Source organism: Equus caballus, chromosome 15, assembly GCF_041296265.1.
Source record: "Equus caballus isolate H_3958 breed thoroughbred chromosome 15, TB-T2T, whole genome shotgun sequence".
NCBI classification, from domain to species: Eukaryota; Metazoa; Chordata; class Mammalia; order Perissodactyla; family Equidae; genus Equus; species Equus caballus.
Genome location: NC_091698.1, coordinates 23,906,771 through 23,929,275, shown reverse-complemented (window position 1 = coordinate 23,929,275; position 22,505 = coordinate 23,906,771). Strand labels below are relative to the sequence as shown.

Sequence of the window (22,505 nt, the reverse complement as noted above, 5' to 3'; positions counted from 1 at the left end):
TTCGGCGTTGTCTTTTTGAGAGCTTGTATTTTTAACAATGAGTTTTGGGGAAGAGGTCATTTCGTGTTAACATTCGTTCCACGCAGACTCCATTTTCCACCAACAGTGATGCAGTTTGGCAAAGGGAAGTCGTGCTGCTACCGGTTTCTGACCAAAGGCCAGCAGTGGATTTGGCTGCAGACGCACTACTACATCACCTACCACCAGTGGAACTCCAAGCCCGAGTTCATCGTGTGCACGCACTCGGTCGTCAGGTACGGCTGGGGCGGGTATGCAGGCGAGGCCCGGTCAGGGCGCAGCCATCTGGTCGTCCTCGTCTCTGAGGAGCAGGCCCCGGGCTGGAGTTCCTGAGCTGGCCCGGGCCGTCCTCTGCAGTTGACAGAATCCTCAGCAGAGCTCAGTTCCCTCCCAGGTGCTCAGCCAGCTCTGCTCTCCCGGGCTCGCTTCCTCCGAGCACTCGGTCGGGCCCCGGAACGCCTCCGGAGCTCTCAGGCTGCCAGGCTATGACTTAGCGAGTTACTGCTTCACTGACCTACTTACATATTTTCCCCTCATCTCTATCCATCCCCAGCCTTCCCTTGTTGCTGTTTTGAGAAGAAAATTAAAATTTTCCTCTAAGTAACTCAAAGACATAGTCCCCTTTATTTTTTATGCTTTAAAAACCCCTGCTGCCAACTGAGGCAGTGTTGGGAACAGAGCCAGGCTGCCGGTGGAAAAGGGCTCTTGGAGGGTCCTGGTGGCCTCAGGGAGCCGTCAGCCCCATGTGGGTGAGCTGTGCTTCCAAGGGAGACAGCATAGCCAGCATTTCATAGATGCAGCCTTTGTGGGGTCACAGTTCCCAAAGGTAAAGCAGAAATGTCATTCATTTTTTTGCCCTGACTACAGAAATTTTAAGAACATAAGTCCGTTTTAAACTGGTCTAGAGAAGAGCATTTGAGGAGAGCAAAGAAAGAAAGGTTAGAAGGACTACTTGTTATATATACTGTCATGCGCTGCATAACGACATTTCAGTCAATGACAGACCCCATATACGATGGTGGTCCCATAAGATTAGTACCATACAGCCTAGGTGTGTAGTAGGCTATACCATCTAGGTTTGTGTAAGTGCACTCTATGACGTACTGTGACGAAATCACCTAATGATGCATTTCGCAGAATGTGTCCCCATGGTCGAGTGATGCATGACAGTACATATAACAGATAGATGATAAATAGACAGATGGATACGTGTACATACATATAGATACTATACATACATCTGCATTTTATATGTATATATGAGAGAGAGATGATAGAGAGTAGATAGGTAGGTAGGTGGGTAGACAGATAGATAAATGGGTAGATACCATATATACATCCATGCGCACACACACATGCATATATATAGTCAAAAAGTCAGTCCCTCTTCTTTAGTAAGTGGGGAGAGAGGACAGATGAGAAGTGCTAGTCTTTCTTGGCCAGTGACCCTGATCATCACATTCGTGGCCACCCTCAGGGACTGGATCTTGGCTTCCTAGCCCACCCTTGGGCACTTCAGCAGCCAGTGGTTTCCGATTCCATGGTCAGTCCCACCCACTGCCACCCAGCCTGGGCCTTTGCCAGAGGGTCCCTTTGCCCCCAGGGAAGGCTGGACATTATCAACACCTTGTTCTTCAGACTCTGCTTGACCCTGCTCTTCCTCTCCATCCTCCACCTCCCAGGTCTTAGAAAGAAACTCTCAAAGGAAGTAGGGAGGGAACTAATTAGACAAGAACCATTCTGGAGGCACAAGAGCCACCGTCACTCCCAAGCCCCCTCGCCCAGCCTGCACGTGCACACTCGAGGCAAAGCCATACCTGGGTCACTTTGGCCACCACCACATTGAATTGATTACCCACGCTATTTAAAAAGTGGCTCCATAGACTGATCAGAGGTCTGGGTCTGGGTCTAGGTCTGTTTGAGAGAAAACTCTCTGAAGTTTGTAATTACTAAAAAAGTTATGTGTCACTTCCCATACGCACAGTCCAGACTGAGTCGCTTTTAAGAAAGGCTTCTAATTATTTGAAGGCTGAGGCTTTTCCTGTAGATGAAAACGTTTCTAAAGACAATCGTTTTTGGAGGTTTCGGAGGGAAAAAAGGTAAGTAAAGTAGAAGGGAATAAAAACATCCTGGAAAGGAAAATATTCTGAATGTCACATTAGAAGTCACTCCAGTGGAATTCAGGCACAGAATGAAACCGCTTCCCCAAACAAGTACCAGGACTCCGTGGTGACTATCCTGGGAGGGGTACCGATGTGTCATATGAGCCCTCTTTGCTGCTGTCATCTGGAATGTCCCGCCTCCAGCTGTGGTCTCTTGATTTCCTGATCAGTTACGCGGATGTCCGGGTGGAAAGGAGGCAGGAGCTGGCTTTGGAAGACCCGCCATCCGAGGCCGCCCACCCTGCAGTGCTAAAGGTATGCTGATCCCGCCAGATGGATACAGGCAAAGTGGCTATGCAGAACCTTCCATGAGATGTTATAATAAAAACAGCAGATCGTATTTATCGAGCTCCTGCTCTGTTCCGAGGACTATTCCATGTGGTTCTCAGGTATTTGCACATTCTCGGGACATTCTGTGAGGCGGGCACTGTTAGCGTCCTTGTCCATCTTTCAGAGGATGCCCAGAGGACACAGAGAACGTAGCTAACATACAAGGGCCCGGAGGGTGAGAACTCGCAGAAACCACCTTTGGACTCAAAGCATGGTTGGCAACTTTCTGACCTCACGGGAATGGCGACAATAAGTCCGCTTTGTATCTCCCCCACAGATAAAAGGCTCGGGGTATTCCATCGTCCCACTGAGGCGTGGAGTAATTCTGGGGCCCCTGTCTTCCCTCAGCCTACGTGCTGGTGTTCTGCCTCCAGGACGCGGGCATCTCCCGAGTAGAGTGCCCCTCGCACGCCCTCCGTGTCACACACCCTCCACGGTGCACTTTCCATTTCTGTGTCTGGAGTCTTAGTGAACAGCCATGTTGGAGCTGGCTGCGCGTCAGGGAGCTCCCCTGCTGAGAGATCTTCCGCTTCACAAAGCCCGCACCCCTTCCCTCCCCAGCCTGAGCTCTCGGGGCCCCTCTGGCCAGGCTTCCCCTGCCTCTGCTCCTGGTGTGTCAGACACCGAGAGGGAAATGTGCAAGTAGACCAGAGCCCTGTTCCTCAAAGGTCATTCTTCAAGCAGACGCGCCTGTTGGGAGAGAAAGCAAGACAGGGAGGCAGTGTTGTATTTCATCAAAGCTAACCCACCATTATTTTATCCCCCACTAAGAAAGAGAAAACGCTGCCAGGCAATCTGTGAAATAAGGAGTTCTTTTCACCAGTTGAAGGACACATCCCAATTTCCTGCCCAAAATGAGGGCAGGAAAGTGCCTCCTAGAACTGATGAAAGACAATTCAAGTTCCAGGCTGCCCAGTGTCCTAGAATCCAGAGTCTTTGGCCAGAGGCTGACACAGCAGCAATGGTCCAACAAAAGCATCTCTGGTCCATTGAGGACTGAGTTGGGAGGAAGAAGAAATCACCTTTAAAGATGAGAGAGCAGTCAGTGTCTTTGCCGAGCCTCCCCTGCTGGTGTGCTGCGTGGTGACAGGTGTGTCATCACCAGCATACTGATACGTCACACTGGTCATTGTTTATGGAGGTGTTTATTAGCCAGCACTGTCACATAACACACCGTGCATCATGTCCGAGACGAAGTTAAGCTGTTAATAAGCAGGTGTTAGACACACCGTACATCATGGCTGAAAAACACATGTCTTGTGTGTATCGTCCAGTCGGAAGGTCATTATTAAGGCTTTTGATCCTTTGGGAATCCTGGTTCCCAGTGGAACTTCTCATAAACATGCACATATGTATAAACACACAGATACAATCTCAGGCTGCCAGGTTGAGAAGCCCTTTTTAAAGTAAGAGCTCCAGGACAACGCTTTTCAAACTATCATTGTAATAGACCATTTAGTTTTTTAATTTCCAATCTGTTGCTGACTGATGCTTTTGTAAAAGGCAGATTCCCACACTTGGATGTGATGTGTGGCTATGTTGATGGCTGTAAAAGCTTCTCAGTGCTTACTCTCACTTCCTGTACTTATTTCTCTGCTGACCAGGAGCACACAATTTGCAAGTGGCCGTGGGCTGGGGATTCCACTCTAAGGGGTACGATCTTGGGGAGATTGTGACTAAGTAGCAGAGTCCCAAAAGTGACATTTAGCACAGCAAATGCAGGCACATCTCATGATTCTGTTTGCACAAAGGCCTGTAGGTCACATATCACTCATTTCAGCCCTACTTGGGCACATACACAGTGTCCACCCTCACTGGAGTGTGACTCAAAAAGACAGAAGAGCCACATAGACTCACACCCAGGGGTTTAAGACCAGACCATGGGACATAAAACAGCCTGTCCAAGCAGCCCAGTGGATGCCAGGAATTTCACCATCCTCCTAAGACTAGGTGGGAGCAACAGTAATCGTTATGTTTCTTCTTTAGCTTAAAAATGATCATTTTTAATGCGCTTCCTACAGTTATGACACCTGAGCCACGCAGGATGGAAAGATAGCTCCTCGAGGTCGGAAAGTCACAGTTGTTTGTTGCTGTCTCATCACACTTACCTGAAGCAGAGGCATCCTGGGAGCCAGGACCAGTTAGGAGACCATTGGCCCTTTGCCTGTTCTCACCCCGGGGCCCTGAGGCTGTAGAGGCAGAGCGGTGGGGAGACAGCGTGGGAAGTGCCCAGAAGGGTCCACAGGCATTTGTTTCATTGGCATGTTAACAATTCAGTACCACCAGCAATCTTATTTCTAGAACTGGCCTCTTCCCCTCTTCTGGGAAAGTCAAGATTCTGGGCAGTGAGGTGACAATTTTAAGGAAAAAATAAAATGCAAAGTCAGTTATGAAAATCTAAAAAATCAAAATACAAGGTGAGAAAGTGTAACAAATACTGCATATAAGCTACAAGCCTCAAAGATGTCTCGATTACACATATGCATAAATAGTCCCCCTGGATTGTTTGATTACAGCATTTCTCTCAATACCCTCCACATTTTTCTACATATTTAGAGGCGAACTAAAGTCGTGTGATTCATTCCCATCATCTCGATGCTGAAATGTGGACCTTGTATGTGTGTTTCAGGACAAAGGCTCGAGCCTGGAGCCTCAGCAGCACTTTAATGCACTTGACATGGGCACCTCCGGCCTTAATGCCAGTCACTCGCCGTCAGCGTCCTCAAGAAGTTCACACAAATCCTCGCACACGGCCATGTCAGAACCCACCTGTGAGTGTGATTCCATGGATGGGGAGATAGGTGGGCACCCCATAGGACCAGGGTGGTGGGGGATATAGAGTCCCACAAAGGCCCAGGGTTGAGTAGAATCAGCCATTGGTACCTACGAAGCAGAAGTTGCCATCCTGTTGACACTCTTCACTTCCTTTCCCACCGGCCTCCTGCCTTCCACCTCTCCACTCTCTGGTTCCTCCACTGCCACACGAAGCAGACATTAAGCAGGTGACACGCAGACCAGATAACTTGGCCAAGTTTTGGTAACTCTGGTAAAGCGTGTGATCAGGCAGGTGGTTGAACCAAGTGGTGGACATGAAGCTTGGGGATGGTTTGCTGTCGTCTGCCTGTTCCCCAGCAAAGTTGGAGGCTGGCAGAATTTTTGTGGCTCTTGAAACCACTTCCATTCATGCTGGACTTCCATTATCAGAGATTCCAACCAAGCCCTTGTTTCACGGACACCATGGTCATCGTTCCCCTCTTTTGATCAGAAAGCCCTTGAGTGTGTGTGAGTCAGAAATGTGACTTGTCATTTTCTTACAGCCACTCCCAGCAAGCTGATGGCAGAGGCCACCTCCACGGCTTTGCCAAGATCGGCCACCCTGCCCCAAGAGCTCCCCGTGCCGGGGCTCAGCCAGGCAGCCACGATGCCGGTACGTGTGTGACCCCAAACTCCCAAATCAGGGTATGCTACAGCGTGGCAGGGGCCTGCAAGGCCATAGGACACGATGCTGCGTCTCCCCGGAGGACCAATTTTACTTAGATTAAGCTTGTGGGGCAGCAAGGCACGGGTGAGAGGCTATGTGATTTAATTGGCAACTAATTTGAAACTTTTTTATTCCAAAATTAACATGGATGTATATCCATAGAATGCAAAATCCAAATGAGTTTTAAAGGTAAAGCTCAAAACTTCAAACCTGGGATCACTGCCCCAGAGCCTCTTGGGGTGCATGACTAGGATCCTTCCATTTGGGATCCTATTTCACTCCAGTGAAAATATCTGAGAAGCTTGGTTTCCCTGATAGGTGCCAGACCTCTCCAGAATGTCAAGGACGAGTGGCCTCCTAGAAAGAGGCCAGCTTTGTGCAGAATCACTGATGTACGGTACTCCGTTCTCTGTTGCCTTGTAACAGACCACACCCAACTTAGCGGCATAAAGCAACAATCATTCTTCATGTTCACGGATTCTGGGACAGGAATTCAGAAAGGGCACAGTGGGGACAACTCCTCTCTGCTGCCTGGTTTCAGGGGCCTCTCCAGCCAGAGCTGAGAGATCCATGTGCCAGGTGTGTCTGCGCTCACATAGCCAGCACCCAGGCTGGGCCTGCTGAAGGCTGGGCCCCACTGAGACCATCCACCAGTGACTTGCATGGGCCTCTCCATGCCTCAGGCTTCTCCTGGCAAGGCGACTGGGTTCTGAGAGGAAACGTCTGGAGAGGGAGCCTTCCATGAGAGCCAGGCAGAAGCTGCGTGGCTTTCTATGAGCTAGCCTTGGAAGTCCCACAACATCACCTCTGCCATACCTCTTGGACAAAGCAGTCACAAGCTCACCCACAGAGAGGACATAGACCTCCACCTCTGGATGGGAGAAGTGTCTGAGAACTTTAGGGGCCACATCAGATGGTCTCCAGATACCTCATGTGACCCCTCGCTGACATTTTGGAGATGGGAGTGAATGTGCCACCTTCCTGCTTGCTGTCACCGTGAAAGTTATGCACACTCTGCTTGAAAAATTTGGTGACATTTTATTTTCAAATAGAACATGACAAAGACTGCTTTCTTTCTCTCCGGCCGCCTTCAGACAGCCTCGGAAGCTATGACCGCCCCGCCGTTCTCCCAATGCTTGGCTGTCAGTATAACTTGCAGTTCTGTTTCCTCCCAGCCATGCAGGGGAACACAATTGGGAGGATCAAAACCAGTCTCTGGCTCAGCCCTGTGCCCAGGATTTCTCACTAAAAGCAAGGTCTGCTGTTGTCATTTCCTCCCAACGTTGTCCTGGGTCACACTTCCCATTTTGGCTGCTTTTTATAGTCCCTAGGGACTGGGGGCCGAGTTTGGAATAACTTCAGAAGAATCCTCTTAGTTTTCTTTTAAAAACTCTAGGGGGCCGGCTCCATGGCCGAGTCGTTAAGTTCACGCGCTCTGCTGCAGCGGCCCAGGGTTCCGATCCTCGGCGCGGACATGGCACCGCTCGTCAGGCCACGTTGAGGCAGCATCCCACATCCCACAGCTAGAAGGCCCTGCAACTAAGATATACAACTGTGTACGGGGCAGGGGGGAGGTTGGGGAGATAAAGCAGAAAAAAAAAAAGATTGGCAACAGTTGTTAGCCCAGGTGCCAATCTAAAAAAAAAAAAAAAAACACTCTAAAAAGCCAATGAAGCTGAGGGTTTCATTTCTTGTCTCTACACATTGTCTCCCCCCGACCCACTGCCCACCCAAGGGATCAGGAAACAAGGTCAGTGACTCAGCTGACTTCCCAGGGATCTCACAGATTCCAGGCAGAGTCTGGCGAAATGGCACTCGTGTTCACTGCCTAGATGAGTTGATGGATAGAGACTTGCATGGCGTGTCTGTCCATCTGTGTAAGGGTTGAGCAGAAAGCATAAGGACCACATGCAGAGCCAACACTGGTCATTGGTACAGCTCCATTCATAGTGCCTGATGACACTGCTGAGAATTTATCACCAAATCCACCAAGATCGGAGTCTAGAGCAGGAGGCAAGGGAAGAGGAGTGGAGCAGAGCTGCCAAGCTCCAGCTTTGCCACTGTGGCAGGGAGGCATCACGGCCCCTGAGTGATGCTTAGGACCTTGCTCAAGGACACCCTGCACCAGCCATGTGTCAGCTCTGACTCTATGCCCTGCAAGGGCAGCAGCGCAGCCTGCTACCCCACCTTATCCGGGGGAACATATACCGTCTAGAAGTCAGGCCTTCACTCTGGTGCAGAAGGGCCTCCTTTAAGCCAGAGAACCCTGCCGACTGAGAGACAGCGCCCCTGTCCCTCTGTAACATCCCAGAAGCTGTGTGTATTAACAAAGCCCCTCTCTCTTCCCCAGACTCCCCTGCCTGCCCCATCGTCCTGTGACCTCGCACAGCAGCTCCTGCCTCAGACCATTTTGCAGACCCCCCCGGCCCCCATGGCACAGGTGAGTCTGGGACTCGGGGAAAGCGAAGCCTGGCAGAGGCATTTCCCCAAGACAGAACGCATGGTGTCCTTGTGAGTGTGCGGGTAAAGTTGGAGCCGATGTGTACCAGGCACTTAGGTACCAAACCAGGCCCCAGAATGGGGGATGACTCTCCCAGCATGCGGGTGGGGCATGTCGAGCTACGCACTTGCCCCTACACCTGCCCTCTCCTTCCAGTCTCGTCTTCTCCAGACACATTCTCCCAGTTCTTTTCTCCAGTGTCTTGTTCCTCAATGCTTTTCACAAGCTTTGTTCATCTCTCTGCCACTTTTCCGTGTTCCTCTCATTTTTTATGGCTCCAAGTTGACCATGATATTTTAGAAAGGGTCTGAATTAGGCCAGATGTCATAGGAAGACTGCAAGGATCTAAAAGCTGCGAGTCCAGTACTGTAAATATCACATTTAAAAAAAATGATCAGAGCTTTGCTGATTAATTCCTTCCTTGTTTCAACAACAGTGAGTTACTATTTGGGTCAATCCGTGAGCAAGTATGAGGGATGCAAAGATGCTTGTAACATAGCTCTTGCTCATAGCTCAGAGCTCAAGGGGAGACGGGTATGTAAACAGAGAAACCCCCATGTCAGGCCAAATGTTTTTATAGAACCAGTAAGAAATACTCTGTTTAGGGAAGTCCAACATGGCTTCCTGGAGGAGGTGACACCTGAGCTGGGCCTGGAAGGATGAATAGGAGGTTGCCAGATGGAGAGGTGGAGGGTCGGCAGGGAAGAGGTACCCAGGTGTGAGCTGACCCAGGTGGTGAGTTCTGGAAATGTCTGCCATGCTTGAGACCTGGCAAGACGCTGAATGAAACCTCGGCCATTCAGTCTGCCGTTGCGTAGGGCAGTTGAGCTGACTGGCACACACTCTGCTGAGGCCAGAGCTCTGACCTCCATTCCTTTATGCAATATTTGCTTTGCCCCACTCTCTGGCCGTAAGGAGGTCCCAGGCAGCAGTTCACCAACATGTGCCACTGGCCCCACTCTTCCCAAAATGTGGACTTCTTCTGTCTTGGTGCCAATCTGTCACCACTGATGAAAACTCTTTCAGAACATATGTCCCATTAGCAGTGGTCTCGAATGTTCTCCTGGAGTAGGAAAGACACAATGTGAGCACGTGCTTCTTAATGGGGTCAGGCTTGAGTGAGGATGACTCCACTCATCTGGAGTCAACTAATTAAAATAGTCTATATTCATCCTCATTAGCCAAAAAAAAAAGGAATAACTTTTTTCTCTTCAAATTTTCAAGGCACGTTTGTATGAAATTAGCAAATTTTTCAAACCAAAGACACAGGAAATGAGAATTCCTTTAACTTCTGGGTCTTGCATAGTAAAGAATTTCTAAGTTCTATAATACATAATGTGATTAAGCCCCTTTGGGAATTCTAATTTTTCATTCATTGAACCTCATTTTAATTAATAGCAAGAGTTCTTAATGTCTGAGGCATATTATACTTAATTATAACTGTAGTCTGTAAGACTCTCTTGCATAATGCTGGCCTTTCTTACCTGCCCCATGTGACACAATGAGGCCCTACAAGGGTCTCTCTTTCCCCTCGCTGAGCTGATCAGTGTAGCACCTCGTCAGGGAAAGGGGGAAAAAAGAAAACCCAGAATCTGGGAAATGCTTCTCTGGGTAACTGGTGGTTTTCCTTTATACTGTGTTTCTAAAATTCTCTTAAGTTAGAGGAGATCTCTTTATCCTAAAGGTCACAATCAACAATATAACAGCAGACTAATGCTGTGTGTCCTGCAATGCCTGGAGAAAATGAGAATGATAATAGAAGTAACTAACACTTGGGAAGAGCCTTGCTGGCCACCCGGCGGCCGGCCCTTCCCTGTTCACCTTGGAGCCGCCGGACAACCCAGTGTCGTCTCCTGGATGCAGGAGGCAGAGTCCTGAAGGTTTCCTGACTTTGCAGAACCCACCACTGAAGCTTTTATGTTTTGTTTTTTAAATTTAATACCTGATATGCTTGTTTTTCTTTCTCAATCGAATTCCCTGTCAGAATCCCAGCTGAGTGCTTTGACAAGTTACATTCTGATTGAGATTTCTCTGGGCAGCACCTTCCATTATTAGTCTTACTGGTTCTTCCCATTATTGTTTTGCTGCTCCCAGAACTGCCGTCAGTTATTCTGCCCTCTGGTGTATCCCACCTGTATTCTAAACTCTCGTGGTCCCCTTGCTTTTCCATCTGTGGGGGGTTAAAGGGTGGAGAAGAGAGGCAGACTCTGGAGTAGTTTGCAAAAGGCAGTGCGCAAGAAACGACTAAGGAGACTGTTGGGGTAGAGAGCGAAGGAATGAAGGTTAAGTCATCATAAAAAAGAAAAGGAAGGGAAGGAGGGGGGAGGAAGGAAGAGAAGCCCCAGTGCAGCAGACTCACTTTCCTCAAAAAATGGGAGTCCTCGGGAGCCCCATAGAGCCCAGGGCGGGCCAGCCCCACTCCGGTCTCATGATCCCCCACTCTTCACGTGTTCCTGCAAGGAGAGGACCTTGTGTCGAGGTAGACAGGTGACACAGGGCAGAGGTCACCTGCAAGATCTTCCTCAATTCTGCCCAGGAAGGGATTAAGAGATGGAAGGAAGGGGAGACACGGCGCTCTTGCACAAAACAATTATCATCAGTGTCCCTCTTACAAGGTAACGCTCTGCCAGGGTTACCATCATGGGAAATGTTAGGTGATTATATCGTTCTTCTCCTTAGTTGTTTCTTTGAATGGATTTCCAAGAAGCCCGTAGGGACAAGTGAGCCAGGGGAAGCGAGGGAGGGTGGTGAGGCCTCCATGCCCCAGACCACAGGTTGGGAGAGCAGGGCTCCTGTGCAACGTGCCATCAAATTCAAGCTTTTGTGAGCCGTTACAGAAGGGCCTTGCTTGCCAGGTCTGGATTTAGGAGACAGACAGGACCCAAAAATGCCTGTGGAGCTGTCACATGCCAACGCTCATGCCCTAGATGAGAAAAAAGGGGGAGGGGCTCTCTGACACCTTGCTTTTGACATTCATCTCCAAAACCACTTGTCCTCTGTCCGAATTTGGAATCTCAGTTTGTAAGTACTGCTTACAAACTCATGTCTCCATTCTGTGGCCTCCCAGACTACAGTGCAGTACATTAGACCTGCAGACTCCCGTGGGCCTGAGGAGAGCTCACATGGGGACCCTGGGACGCCCAGCCCTCATCCACAGCCCCTGCTCACCGCCGAGCTCCCCAGCGGTGGGTCACTCATTAGGGATGCTGACAAAGGTGGATAAGGGACGGGAAATGAAAGCGGGCAGGGCCGCTCAGAAGAGCAGCAACATCTGTCTGCAAGGCTGAAATAACTCTTTCATCTGGTTATGTTTTTTGTCTCCACCTTGAAGTTCTCGGCACAGTTCAGCATGTTCCAGACCATCAAAGACCAGCTGGAGCAGCGCACACGGATCCTGCAGGCCAACATCCGGTGGCAGCAGGAGGAGCTCCACAAGATCCAGGAGCAGCTGTGCCTGGTCCAGGACTCCAACGTCCAGGTGAGGCCCCTCCCTGGGCCCGTGGGCCCGTGGTGCTGTCCTGCCCGCCGCTCTGTGAGGTGCCCTTATCCACCCTTCGGGGCAGGCAGGACCCCCTCCAGAGTCCCTCTGCGCTGCCTGAATGGGCCCTGCTTGCTAAGCCTGTGGAAACTTCCGCAGACCAAGAACAAGACGAATCCCGCCTCCTTCACCCCAACTCCAGGCCAAACGTGAAATGCCCAGGACATCATCTCCACTCACCCCTCACTCTGTTAGGCTGCATCATCCGCATCTTCATTTGTGGGTTTAGTGCTCTACCCCCTGCCTGCTGCTGGCCTCCATCCTTTGAAGTGATAAACACCCCCCGCACCTCTGTAACTTTGCTCTCGCAGCCCCCAGCCCAGGCTGCTGACAGAGGAGAGTGGAAGCAGCTCTGCTCTGTGTGTCCTCTCACCCAAAACAGGAGTGGAGGGAGACGCTGGAAACGATGCTCTCTGCACCCTGCCCCCAGGGCGACAGCAGAGGGAGCTGGGGCCTAGAGGTCAGCACCCTTCATGCCAGTTGGGGTGCCTGGCAGGCTCTGACAGGAGCAGCTTTGAACTATGACCCCCAGATGTCACTTCTTTGAATCCTTTTGAGAGATTCTTTTGGTAGGAAAAAGTTTATATATTTGATCTCTTTCCAGAACAAGTTATTTTTACCAAGTTTTTACCACTTGCATCATGAGTCTAGGACTATTTTTCTTCCAAAGTGCATTCTTTTGACCCAGCCTTTAATTGTAAATGTCATTCTGGCTGCCCTCGCAGTCTGCCCTGAGAGCTCTAAGCCTTTGCACCCCCTTAAGAGAGACAGAAGGAAGCAGAAGAGCCCCCTGGGGAAAATGGCTGGCATGCTGTCCCTGCGCCTTCCCCCTCCCTGTCCTCACGGACCCTGCACTGGACCCCCAGCTCCTGAAGCGCAGTGACACGGCCGAGGGGCAGGCCCCTTGCGGGCGCCGTGCTCCGTGCGCTGAGATGAACGCATGATGGTGCTGAGCGGTCGTGCCACGGGAGGTGCTGCGGACGCCCCTCCTGCCTCCCTGGGCTCCCCAGAGGCGCTCCTGGGGGCTTGCCAGACGCTCAGTGGCCCTGCACGGCCCTCTCGGGCCAGGGCTGGCTGGCTCCTGACTTAGAGAGGCCGGGGCCCAGCGAGGACACACTGCCGCCCGCTGCCCCAGGCCTGCGTGCGCGTGTCCAGGCCCAGGCGGCGCGACGCCCCGAAATGGACCAGGTAGGAGGCTGCAGCAGCGTTTACATGAAAAGAAACGGAGTCATCGCGGTGTCGAAGCCGCTTTTTACTTATTCATTCCCAGCTGGAAAATGTCCCCACTGATGCAGGGCGCGACTGGTAGAACTTGCCTGACTCCAATTACTTGAATGGAATTTTTATACTAACAGGAAGGGGGAAATTGAGCCAGAAACTGCTGAACGCAAGATAGGCGTAGGAGCCTCTTCCTCAGGGCCCGGACTTCTCTATTTCCTGTCTTTTCAACGTTAAGGCTGAATTCTCAAGTAACGGGCCACGCGAGGTTCTCTCCTCCACTCCTTATTATGAAGCATCCTGATTTGTCCTCCTCGTGACCAGTGCATTTGGTGACGGCCCCCCCCCCCCCCCCGCCAAGCACGCGTGCCCGAGAGCACCCGAGTGCTGGGAGGCTGACTGGGAAACAGCCCTCAGACCGTCCAGCGTGCTCCTTCCCTGTTGTCATTGCTGTGACCTTATCTTTGCAGTGGAATTTTCCAAAGAACATGGAAATCCACAGATAGTCAAACCAGAGAACATTTCCTCAAGCCGTCTGCCTCCCTGTACTTTTGCAATTTTAAAGATTTAAAGAAATATGTTCCAAAATGTGATATTTGTTTTAAAAACTACATGATTCAAGCATAAAAAATAAGCAAGTAAAAATTACTCCACTCTTCCAAAAAGGAGGGGGGGTAGATTAAAAAGAATGGCAAAACGTTGATAATTGTTGAAGCCTTATAATGCTATATGGGGTTTCATTAGACAATGCTTTGTGTATTTCTAAAATACTCTGTAATAAGAAGTATTTGTAAAAGTAAGCAGATAAGAATAAGGAAAAACCACATGTGAGGGTAGGATTGGTTTGTTCTTGAAAATTAGAACTGTTTTTTCCCTCTGATAACTTTTTCCACTTGAATTAAGGAATGATTTTTCTCATGCTTTCTATAAAATTGACCCCGAGCCCTTTTTAGAAGTCATCTTCTTAAGCCGTAAAATTCCACTTTATTGTCGATAAATCAGACATGGATGTGCACGACGGCAAAACCAGGGTTTCCTCCGACAAAGTCCTTGATCCGAACTTCAGTGAACTTTCCTACTTTACTTCATTGGCTTAGAGCTTGCATTGAGTCTCTGTGTGCCTGTGATGCTTGCTAAATAAGATTTTTAAAATATTTTTTAAAAATCGAGTTATGAGCAAGAGGTTGGCTAGGGTGTTGGTGTTTGCACCTAAGTGGAGTCATGAAGGCGCTACTGGTAGAGCTGCTCTGCAAGAGGCTCTGTCGCTCTCTGTAGTCCAGGGAAGGCTGCCTCTTGCTTTCTTTTTGAGGGCATGCGCGCCCTCTGCTGGCTACTCAAAGAAATTCCTAGAAGGACACCTGTAGCAATGGTAAATGTCTTCCTTCCTTCCTTCCCTTCCTTTCCTTCCTTCCTTCCCTCCCTCCCTCCTTTCTCCCATCCATACACCCACCCACCCATTCATCCATCCATCCTCCCATCCATCTATCTGGCAGACCCCGTTACGTACAGGCATTTGGTTAGGCACTGTGGGGGTGCGGAGATAAACAGGACAGCATTCTACCCTGAGAGAGCGTACGTCAGTGGGACAGAATAGCAGACCAAGCAGACTCTGACATAACACAAGCAGAAACAGTTTGCCCTTCTTTGAGCAAAAACCTCATTTATTTGTTTATTCATCATTTATTTATTCCATTTATTCATTTCTCAGCGAGTTTTTATATGCCCAAAGAGGCAAAGGAACAAAAAGCTCCTTTTTCTCATTTTAAGTGTTATTGTTATTATCTAACATTTATTGAGCATTTACTATATCTCAGCATAAATCTCATTTACTCCTTTATGAGGCATGTGCTGTGAATGTCCCTGTTTCATCAATGAGGTAACTAAGGCTTTGAAAAGTTATCAAAATGGCCCAAGGACATACCACTAGTCTATGGTGGGGTTGGAATTTGAACTAAGGAATGTCTGATTGGAGCTAGATTATGCTGCCTGTCATAAATAAAGGTTGCAGTTATTTGAACTCTAATCAGAAGGTAAATTGTATCCTACTAGAAGTATGTTTTTTAGTCTGAGTATTGAGTTTTTGCCGAAGTGGTGAAGTGTAGGTTACCATACGTGCTGCAAACAAGCCGTGTGATAACCGGGAGCTGGGACTGCGTGAAGTACGAATCCTCAGACTGAATCTGTGCTGAACGGGCACTGAGCCTGGGATGATGGATACCCAGGAAATTCTTCGTAACTTCTCAAGCGACCAAGAGCCCTCATGCAAAAGTGCAGGCTTCTCTGGAAGGCGTGGGGGCGTGCCTGGAAAGTAGGGAGACGGAGTGGTGTGGTGGGAAGGGCACTAGATGGGGACCCGCCAACCTCAGGGCTCTGGGACATGGCTCCACTCCCCTACGAGCCAGACGCTCCAGCTAACTGACCCTGGATCGCTCCACCAGGTGTCTGCCTGGCCTGGCTCCACATCACCTTCCAGAACCACCCTGCCACTCGGCAGATCAGAATGGCGGTTCTGCACTGGGGCATGAGGTGCTGCTGCACTGAGTACAGGAACTGGGTTAGAACTCCGGGTGCCGGAAGAAGAAAGCCGTCCTCATGAAGAACCCTAAAATGGCGTGGAACCCGGCTCGTCGAGAATCTGAGAGGGACAATGTCAGTGCTGAATGCCCAGGAGGAGCTCTAACTGTTGGAAGAGCCCCTTACAGGTCTTAGGTGTAAATTATTATTAAAATTATTAAAGTTGTTTTTCTTAAGTCTTTAGGGTCAATTTACAGATTACATTTTATTTACAGATCTGTTAATTTGGTCTAAAAATAGCAGTGTTTTTACTAGTTTTTATTTATATTCAATTAGTTTATAAATTTAACAAATTGTAAATAATCAACATTATCTATGAATGCCATTAATTTACAAATTTAATATATCTAAATCTTTCAAACATTTCAATGCCTAACAAGGCAGACTTATAAATCTAAGCAGTAAAATCTTTCTAAGCACTTAAGCAATTATTTTAAGTCAAATATACTAAACTTATAAATGATCAAGGTTTCATAAACACTTATACACTCTTTACAAACTTGATCAAATTCTCTTAAACCTTTCAAATTAAGATTACCAGGCTAATTTTTCACAGTCTTTTAAATGTTTGAGACATCTTAGATGATGAAATGCACAGAGATTATCGTGAAGATAAAACTTATCCTTGCGCAGAATTCTAAAGGCGCGGACTTGATGTTCTGTCGTCATCTCTGCACGCATTTGCCTTCCTGGGAACGCAGGGTCGCCTAATTAGTGGGAGCAGATTCGCCATCTTAGCTGGGAGCACTGGGTTGAAGATGCCCAGCCGCAGTATGAGTACAGACCCTGGTCACTGGTCAGAGCTTCAAGGGCAGGCACAGGGCCTGGTCCTACTGCCAGGACGATGCGGCCCACACCACCGGTTAGCCAACCCTCTGCCACCATTACTGCATCATTCATTTTATTCACAGGATATCCCTCCCTTCTACTAAGGAACTGACAAGCCCACCTAGACTCTTTACAAGCACACCAAGTTATCTAGAGACCACCTGGGTCCTCCACACTGTTAGGCCTCCATCACTAGACTGTCACCTTGAAGGCGGGGTCAGTGTCTCTCCGAACCCCTTGCTCTGTCACTTTGCACTGCTTGTGGCATCGCAGCGCTCAGCTGGAATGAATGAACGAACTCCGCCCAAGCAGGTCAGAGAGAGCAAAAAAGCTGACCTCCTAACAGAGGACAGGGAACCCAAAGAAGGTGCAGACCTGGCGGGCACCCATGACCCCAGCCTTAAAGGCATTCCTCTTCTGCTTCCAGATGTTCTTGCAGCAGCCAGCTGTCTCCCTGAGCTTCAGCAGTGCCCAGCGCCCCGAGGCTCAGCAGCAGCTCCAGCAGAGGTCGGCCCCAGGGGCCCAGCCCCAGCTCGTGGCCAGCCCTCCGCTTCCAGGGCAGGTCGCCCCTGCCCAGGTCACAAACCAGCACCTGCTCAGAGACTCGAGTGTGAGATCAACCCAGGTAAACGTGCCCGTCTCCAGACCCAGCCCTTGCCACCAGGGCAGACCAGGACCTACTGGATTCCTGCCGTCTCTGCCAACTGGAAACCTACTGTGACCCACTCTATGTGACCTCCTCTGTGACCAGGGCTAGATGATGGTGGTGGGATTTTTCCTTTTTTTGTTTGTTTTAAGTCACTTCGAAACCCCAAGTTGCCTTGGTTTCCTTCTGTGTTTTATTAATATATTAAAATACCTTGAAGGGAACTCTCAGCTTTGATCCTGAACTGAGGTGGAGGTGGATACGGACATGCCAGCCACTCACACTGACGGCCCTATGTCCCCACACGTGTGTCTTCAGTCCCCATCACCCACTCCTGGTTTTAGCCATTATCAGTGTGAGAATACAGATCACCCACTTCTGCTCACTGTCCCCTCCCCCAGGGCCACCCTGCTCCTCCGGCCCCCCAGATTCCCTTCCCTCGCAGCCATTACTACTTACTACAAGCCACCTGTGAGCCTGCAGTCTGACAGGGTCACCAGTCAGTACACGGCACTTGAATCGAAAGGCGTTAAGAAGTGCTGAGCCCGGCTTCCGGAAGATCAGAGATTGGAAGGAGGGGTACAGGCTCGCCTCAAGCTTCTTATGTTCACACGCGTAATCGTGGCTTCAGTGACCATCTGCTGGGCTCTGTTGTTCACCAGCCCCCAGGGGAGCAAAGAGGAAGGCGAGCTGTCCTTGACCCTGAGGGGCGTCTGGTCTAGCGGGGGCTCCAGGAGCGTAAACAAATACTGTGCAGTTAAATGTGGAGGAGTACATGCGTGAGTCTCTCTTCACCCATGTGTAAGGGTTTTACTTTAAATTTTGGTTTTAAAAGTCAACAGAAAAATTAACGGGTGAGAATGGCCAAGGAAATTTTGGAAAAGAACAAAACTGAAGGAGGATTTACACTATGTAACAGTAAAAGCTTTTGTAAGAGCTCTGAGAATTAAAACACAGTGCTGCCATCATACAAATGGACAGTCACTGAAACAGTGGAAAACCCAAAGCCCAACCAAGCCCACTCCCTTGCTCATTTGTGATTTTACTCCACGAGTATTTAACGGGCACTCACTGCATGCCAGGACTAGATTCTAGCACCAGGGGATGGCAGTGAACAAAAGAGAAAGGAAGAACAGAACCTCTGATGCAGGTGGGGACAGACAAATGAGTGAAAATCACAATGTGACAAATCTCAGTGTGGGACACTGGTGAGGGAGGGGATGGGTTAGAGTTGTCAACAGGGGTCCAGAGAAGGCCTCGCTGACAAGACAGTACTGAGCAAAGACCTGAGGGGGTGAGAGAATGAGCCCTATCTATATCTGGGGAGGAGCACTGCAATTAGAGGGACTAGCAAGTGCAAAGGCCCTGAGGCAGGAGTAGGCCTGGTGAGTCAGAAAAACAGCAAGGAGGTCGACATGTCTGGAGTGGAATTTGTGAAGCAGAGGTAGTTCAGTTCGAGGCACATTTGTTACTTGCCTGCTGAGAGCCTGGCACTGTCCTAGGCCCAGGGCTTTCAAAGAATTCTTGAGGTGCTTACAGTCCAATGGGGAAGACAGTCACAAGACCAGAATAATTCAGTAAGTAGTCAGAGGATCCTCAGGTAGAGGAAAGGCCAAGGCAGGTAGAAGAAAGAGGTTCTGGGGAGGCTTCCTGGAGAGATGACACCTGAGTTGAGTCTAAATTTCACCTTTCTTGCTAAAATGATGCTCCAGGGCCCGAAGCCAATGAGAAGCTCGCCACTGATGCAAGGAAGCGGGCGCTCGGTGAGCCTGACGCCCCAGTTCAGCAGCGCCGCAGCTGTGCTCCCGACACCCCTGGGCCTGACCACCCCTGCCCCGGTCTCCAGGGACACCAGCCAGTGCCAGCCCAGCCCGGACTTCAGCCACGATCGGCAGCTCCGGTACGAGACCGTCCTTGTTTACACGATGACTGGGGCAGGTTTGCACGATTCCCGGCTGCCCTCCTTTCTGAGGTAGACAGAGGCAGCTTTCAGACAGTCAGGAGTAAAGCCTCGGCAGTTTCTCTCAGCGGATGAACCTGCAAGAGGGCCAGGGTCTTGACAGCCGGAGATAATGGCCTGCTGCACTCAGCATCTGAGAGCAGAGCAGGCACCGTGGGGTCGGCCAGAGGGGGGCCCTTGCTGCTACCCCTGGCCAGTGGGCCAACGGTTTGGGTGCTCATCAAAGCTTCCCGTTGATCTCTCCCTCTGCTCCAAGGCTGTTGCTGAGCCAGCCCATCCAGCCCATGATGCCTGGGTCCTGTGAAGCGAGGCAGCCCTCAGAGGTCAGCAGGACTGGACGGCAGGTCAAGTAGGTGGCCCCAGGCGGAGGGAGGGTGGCCTCAGGCTGGCAGGGTTTTCATCTGCCCGGACCGGCAGTGCTCCCTCCGAGTCTCACACTAAGGGCAGGGCCGAAGTGTGCCCACCCCTCTGAAAGGACTCCTCCCCTTAGCTTTTCTTCCATTTCCCGCTGAAGCAGACGGACCTTTGGGTCAACGTTCCAGGCCTAGAACGCGACCTGAAACAATTAGTTCTCTCTCTAGCTTGTCTGAACGCCTCAGCCTAGGTTATAGCCCAGGTCCGTGCTGCCATGTCCCCATCCCAGGCACCCCCGAGGCTCCAGCTGACCGCGGAAGCAGGTGCCCACTGCAGATTCACAGGGCGCTTTGAGCTCGCCTGCTCCCTGGTCCCGGCGCTGTCCACGGGGCTGTGACCCCACAGCTGTGAGGCCCGCCCCCCTCCCCGACACCTCCTACCCTCTCCTTTCCCCAGTCTCTTCTCCACTTGCAGCCCCAGGACCAGAAGCAGCTTTGCTCAGCTGTTTAATGAACAGGGACAAAGGTTACTGGAGACAGAGAAGTAAAAACATGAAAAGCCATGGAAAACAGCTTGTAGCCCTTTGAAATGAGGCAGCAACAGAGCCATCTCGCAGACGTCTTTGTGTACAAACACTGGTTTCATTGGTGTCCGAAGTTCACTGAGACACTGCTAGCTAATTAGGCCTGGCTGCCCTGTACAGAGGTCTCCAGCCATCCCCTGGGACCGTCCCCTGGAAGTCCTTGCTCCCCTGTCCTCCTTCAGCCAATAACAACATAGCAGCGGATGCTTCCTGCGCATGTCTGCAGGTCCGGGGCCCGGACCTCCCTCACTGCATTTTGTCCCGATCAGAACCCCATGGCAGGCACGTGGGGAATGTGTGCTGAGGGAAACCTCCTCTAAATTCGCGGCCCATGCTCTCAGCTAGGCCGGGGGTTGGGTCTGGGTTTTGGATTTTGCCTGTTCTTTCCTTCTCCTGTGATCCAAATAAGTGGAAACAAAAAATCTTGTTACATCGCTTTCTGGACAGCTTAAAATGCAGTGAACTAGGCAAAAACAGAAATTCTTTCCTCTGGGAACTCTAACTGCCACTTTGGGTCAACCCAATAATTTATATTCTCCCCATTTCCCCTACCGTCTCTACCAGACATGACCTCACACTCCATCTTCTAGGGTGTGTCAGAATCTGCCTCCCACACACACGGAGGCCTCTTCAGGGGAAGTTTGGAACCCCTAATGCCTGTTACAAATGACCCCATATAGAGAAATAACATTTCTAAAATATAATGCAAAGTGCACTTCTCATTAGTGTCTTTAAACATCTGTTCCTAGTCTACACTCCTCCAGAGCTTTCTTAAATGGCCCTCCTCTGCCCCTTGGTAATGGCCCATTACCATCAACACCTCTTTCTTTTTTTTTTTTCTTCTTATTGTGGTAGAATATATTATATAAAATTGGCATTTTTAACTAGTTTTAAGTGTACAGTTCAGTGGCATTAAGTACATTCACATTGTTTTGCAACCATTACCACCATCCACTTCCACAACTTCTTCATCTTCCCAAACAGACGCTCTGTACCCATTAAACACTAACTCCTCATCCCCTCCACTCCCAGCCCCTGGCAACCACCATTCGACTTTCTGTCTCTCTGAATTGGACTACTCTAGATACCTCATCTAAGTGGAATCATACAATACGTGTCCTTTATGACTGGCTTATTTCACTCAACATACTGCCCTCAGTGTTCATCCATGTTGTAGTGTGTGTCAGAATTTCCTTCCTTTTTAAGGCTGAATAATATTCCATTGTGTGTATAGACCACATCTTGTTTATCCCTTCATCCATCAGTAGACACTTGGGTTGTTGGCTGTTGTGAATAATGCTGCTCTGAACATGTTTGAGTCCCTGCTTTCACTTCTTTTGAGTGAATACCCAGAAGTGGAATTGCTGGATCCTATGGTAATTCTATGGTTAATTTTTTGAGGACTCACCATGCTGTTTTCCACAGCAGCTACATTTTACATTCCCAGTAACAGTGCGTGAGGGTTCCACCTTCTCCACATCCTCACCAACACTTGCTATTTTCTGGGTTTTTTCATAAGAGCTATTGTAATGGCTGTGAAATGGTATCTCATTTTGATTTTGACTTGCATTTCCCTAACGACTAGTGATGTTGAGCATCTTTTCATGTGCTTCTTGGCTATTTGTATCCTTTTGTCTACTCAAGCCCTTTGCCCATTTCTTAACTGGGTTGTTTGTTGTTTTGTTGTTGTAGTTGAGCTGTAGGAATTCTTTTTAAATTCTGGATACCAATCCCTTACTAGATGTATGATTTGCAAACACTTCCCATGGGTTGCCTTTTCACTCTATGGAGTAATGCGCAAAAGTCTGTAACTTTGATGAAGTCCAATCTATCTCTTTTCCCCTTGGTTGCTGTGCTGTTGGTGTCATCCAACTCCTCTTTCTTAAAGGTGTGTTTCTCCCTCCCATGTGAAACCACCAGGTATGCACAGAGCCAGGCCGTGTTTCAAAGTCCAGACGGGCACACCACCAGCAGCAGCGCCTCAACTCCCGTCCTGCTGATGGGACCCGCAGTGCTTCACCCCAGCTTCCCCACCTCCCAGCCGCCGCCCCTGCAGCCCGCACAGGCCCAGCAGCAGCCGCCACAGCACTTCCTGCAGGTGGGCGCTGGGGAGACAGGGTGAGCCCCGTAGCCCAGGCCTGACCGCCCTTTCCTCCCTTGCTTCCAAGGTGGTCCTAGTCCTCAGCACCAAACTAAGCCCCAGACAGACTTGTAGGGATCTTTATAGTTTATAAAGTTCATAATGCTCCAAGTCCACGTTTATATAGTATGAGAAATTTAGAGTTAGCTGTTAGGCCTCATGTGGGTACGAGC

The 22,505-nt window shown here is 49.8% G+C and overlaps 1 protein-coding gene across 9 annotated transcripts in view; it reads left to right on the top strand.

The window, feature by feature from the left end:
* NPAS2 (neuronal PAS domain protein 2) overlaps positions 1-22,505 on the top strand; it is a 159,139-nt gene that overhangs the window by 133,568 nt on the left and 3,066 nt on the right. For 2 of the 9 annotated variants that reach the window (XM_023618548.2, XM_070236080.1), the window contains exons 11-20: positions 107-254; positions 2,351-2,435; positions 5,140-5,281; positions 5,828-5,937; positions 8,342-8,431; positions 11,823-11,969; positions 17,077-17,274; positions 19,008-19,195; positions 19,512-19,578; positions 22,113-22,290. In XM_023618548.2, coding sequence (XP_023474316.1) covers positions 107-254; positions 2,351-2,435; positions 5,140-5,281; positions 5,828-5,937; positions 8,342-8,431; positions 11,823-11,969; positions 17,077-17,274; positions 19,008-19,195; positions 19,512-19,578; positions 22,113-22,290 — 1,353 coding nt within the window. Of the gene's footprint in view, positions 1-106; positions 255-2,350; positions 2,436-5,139; positions 5,282-5,827; positions 5,938-8,341; positions 8,432-11,822; positions 11,970-17,076; positions 17,275-19,007; positions 19,196-19,511; positions 19,605-22,112; positions 22,311-22,505 lie in introns of all 9 variants that reach the window. The other 7 variants (XM_005599789.4, XM_070236078.1, XM_023618546.2 and 4 more) reach the window with 5 other exon arrangements.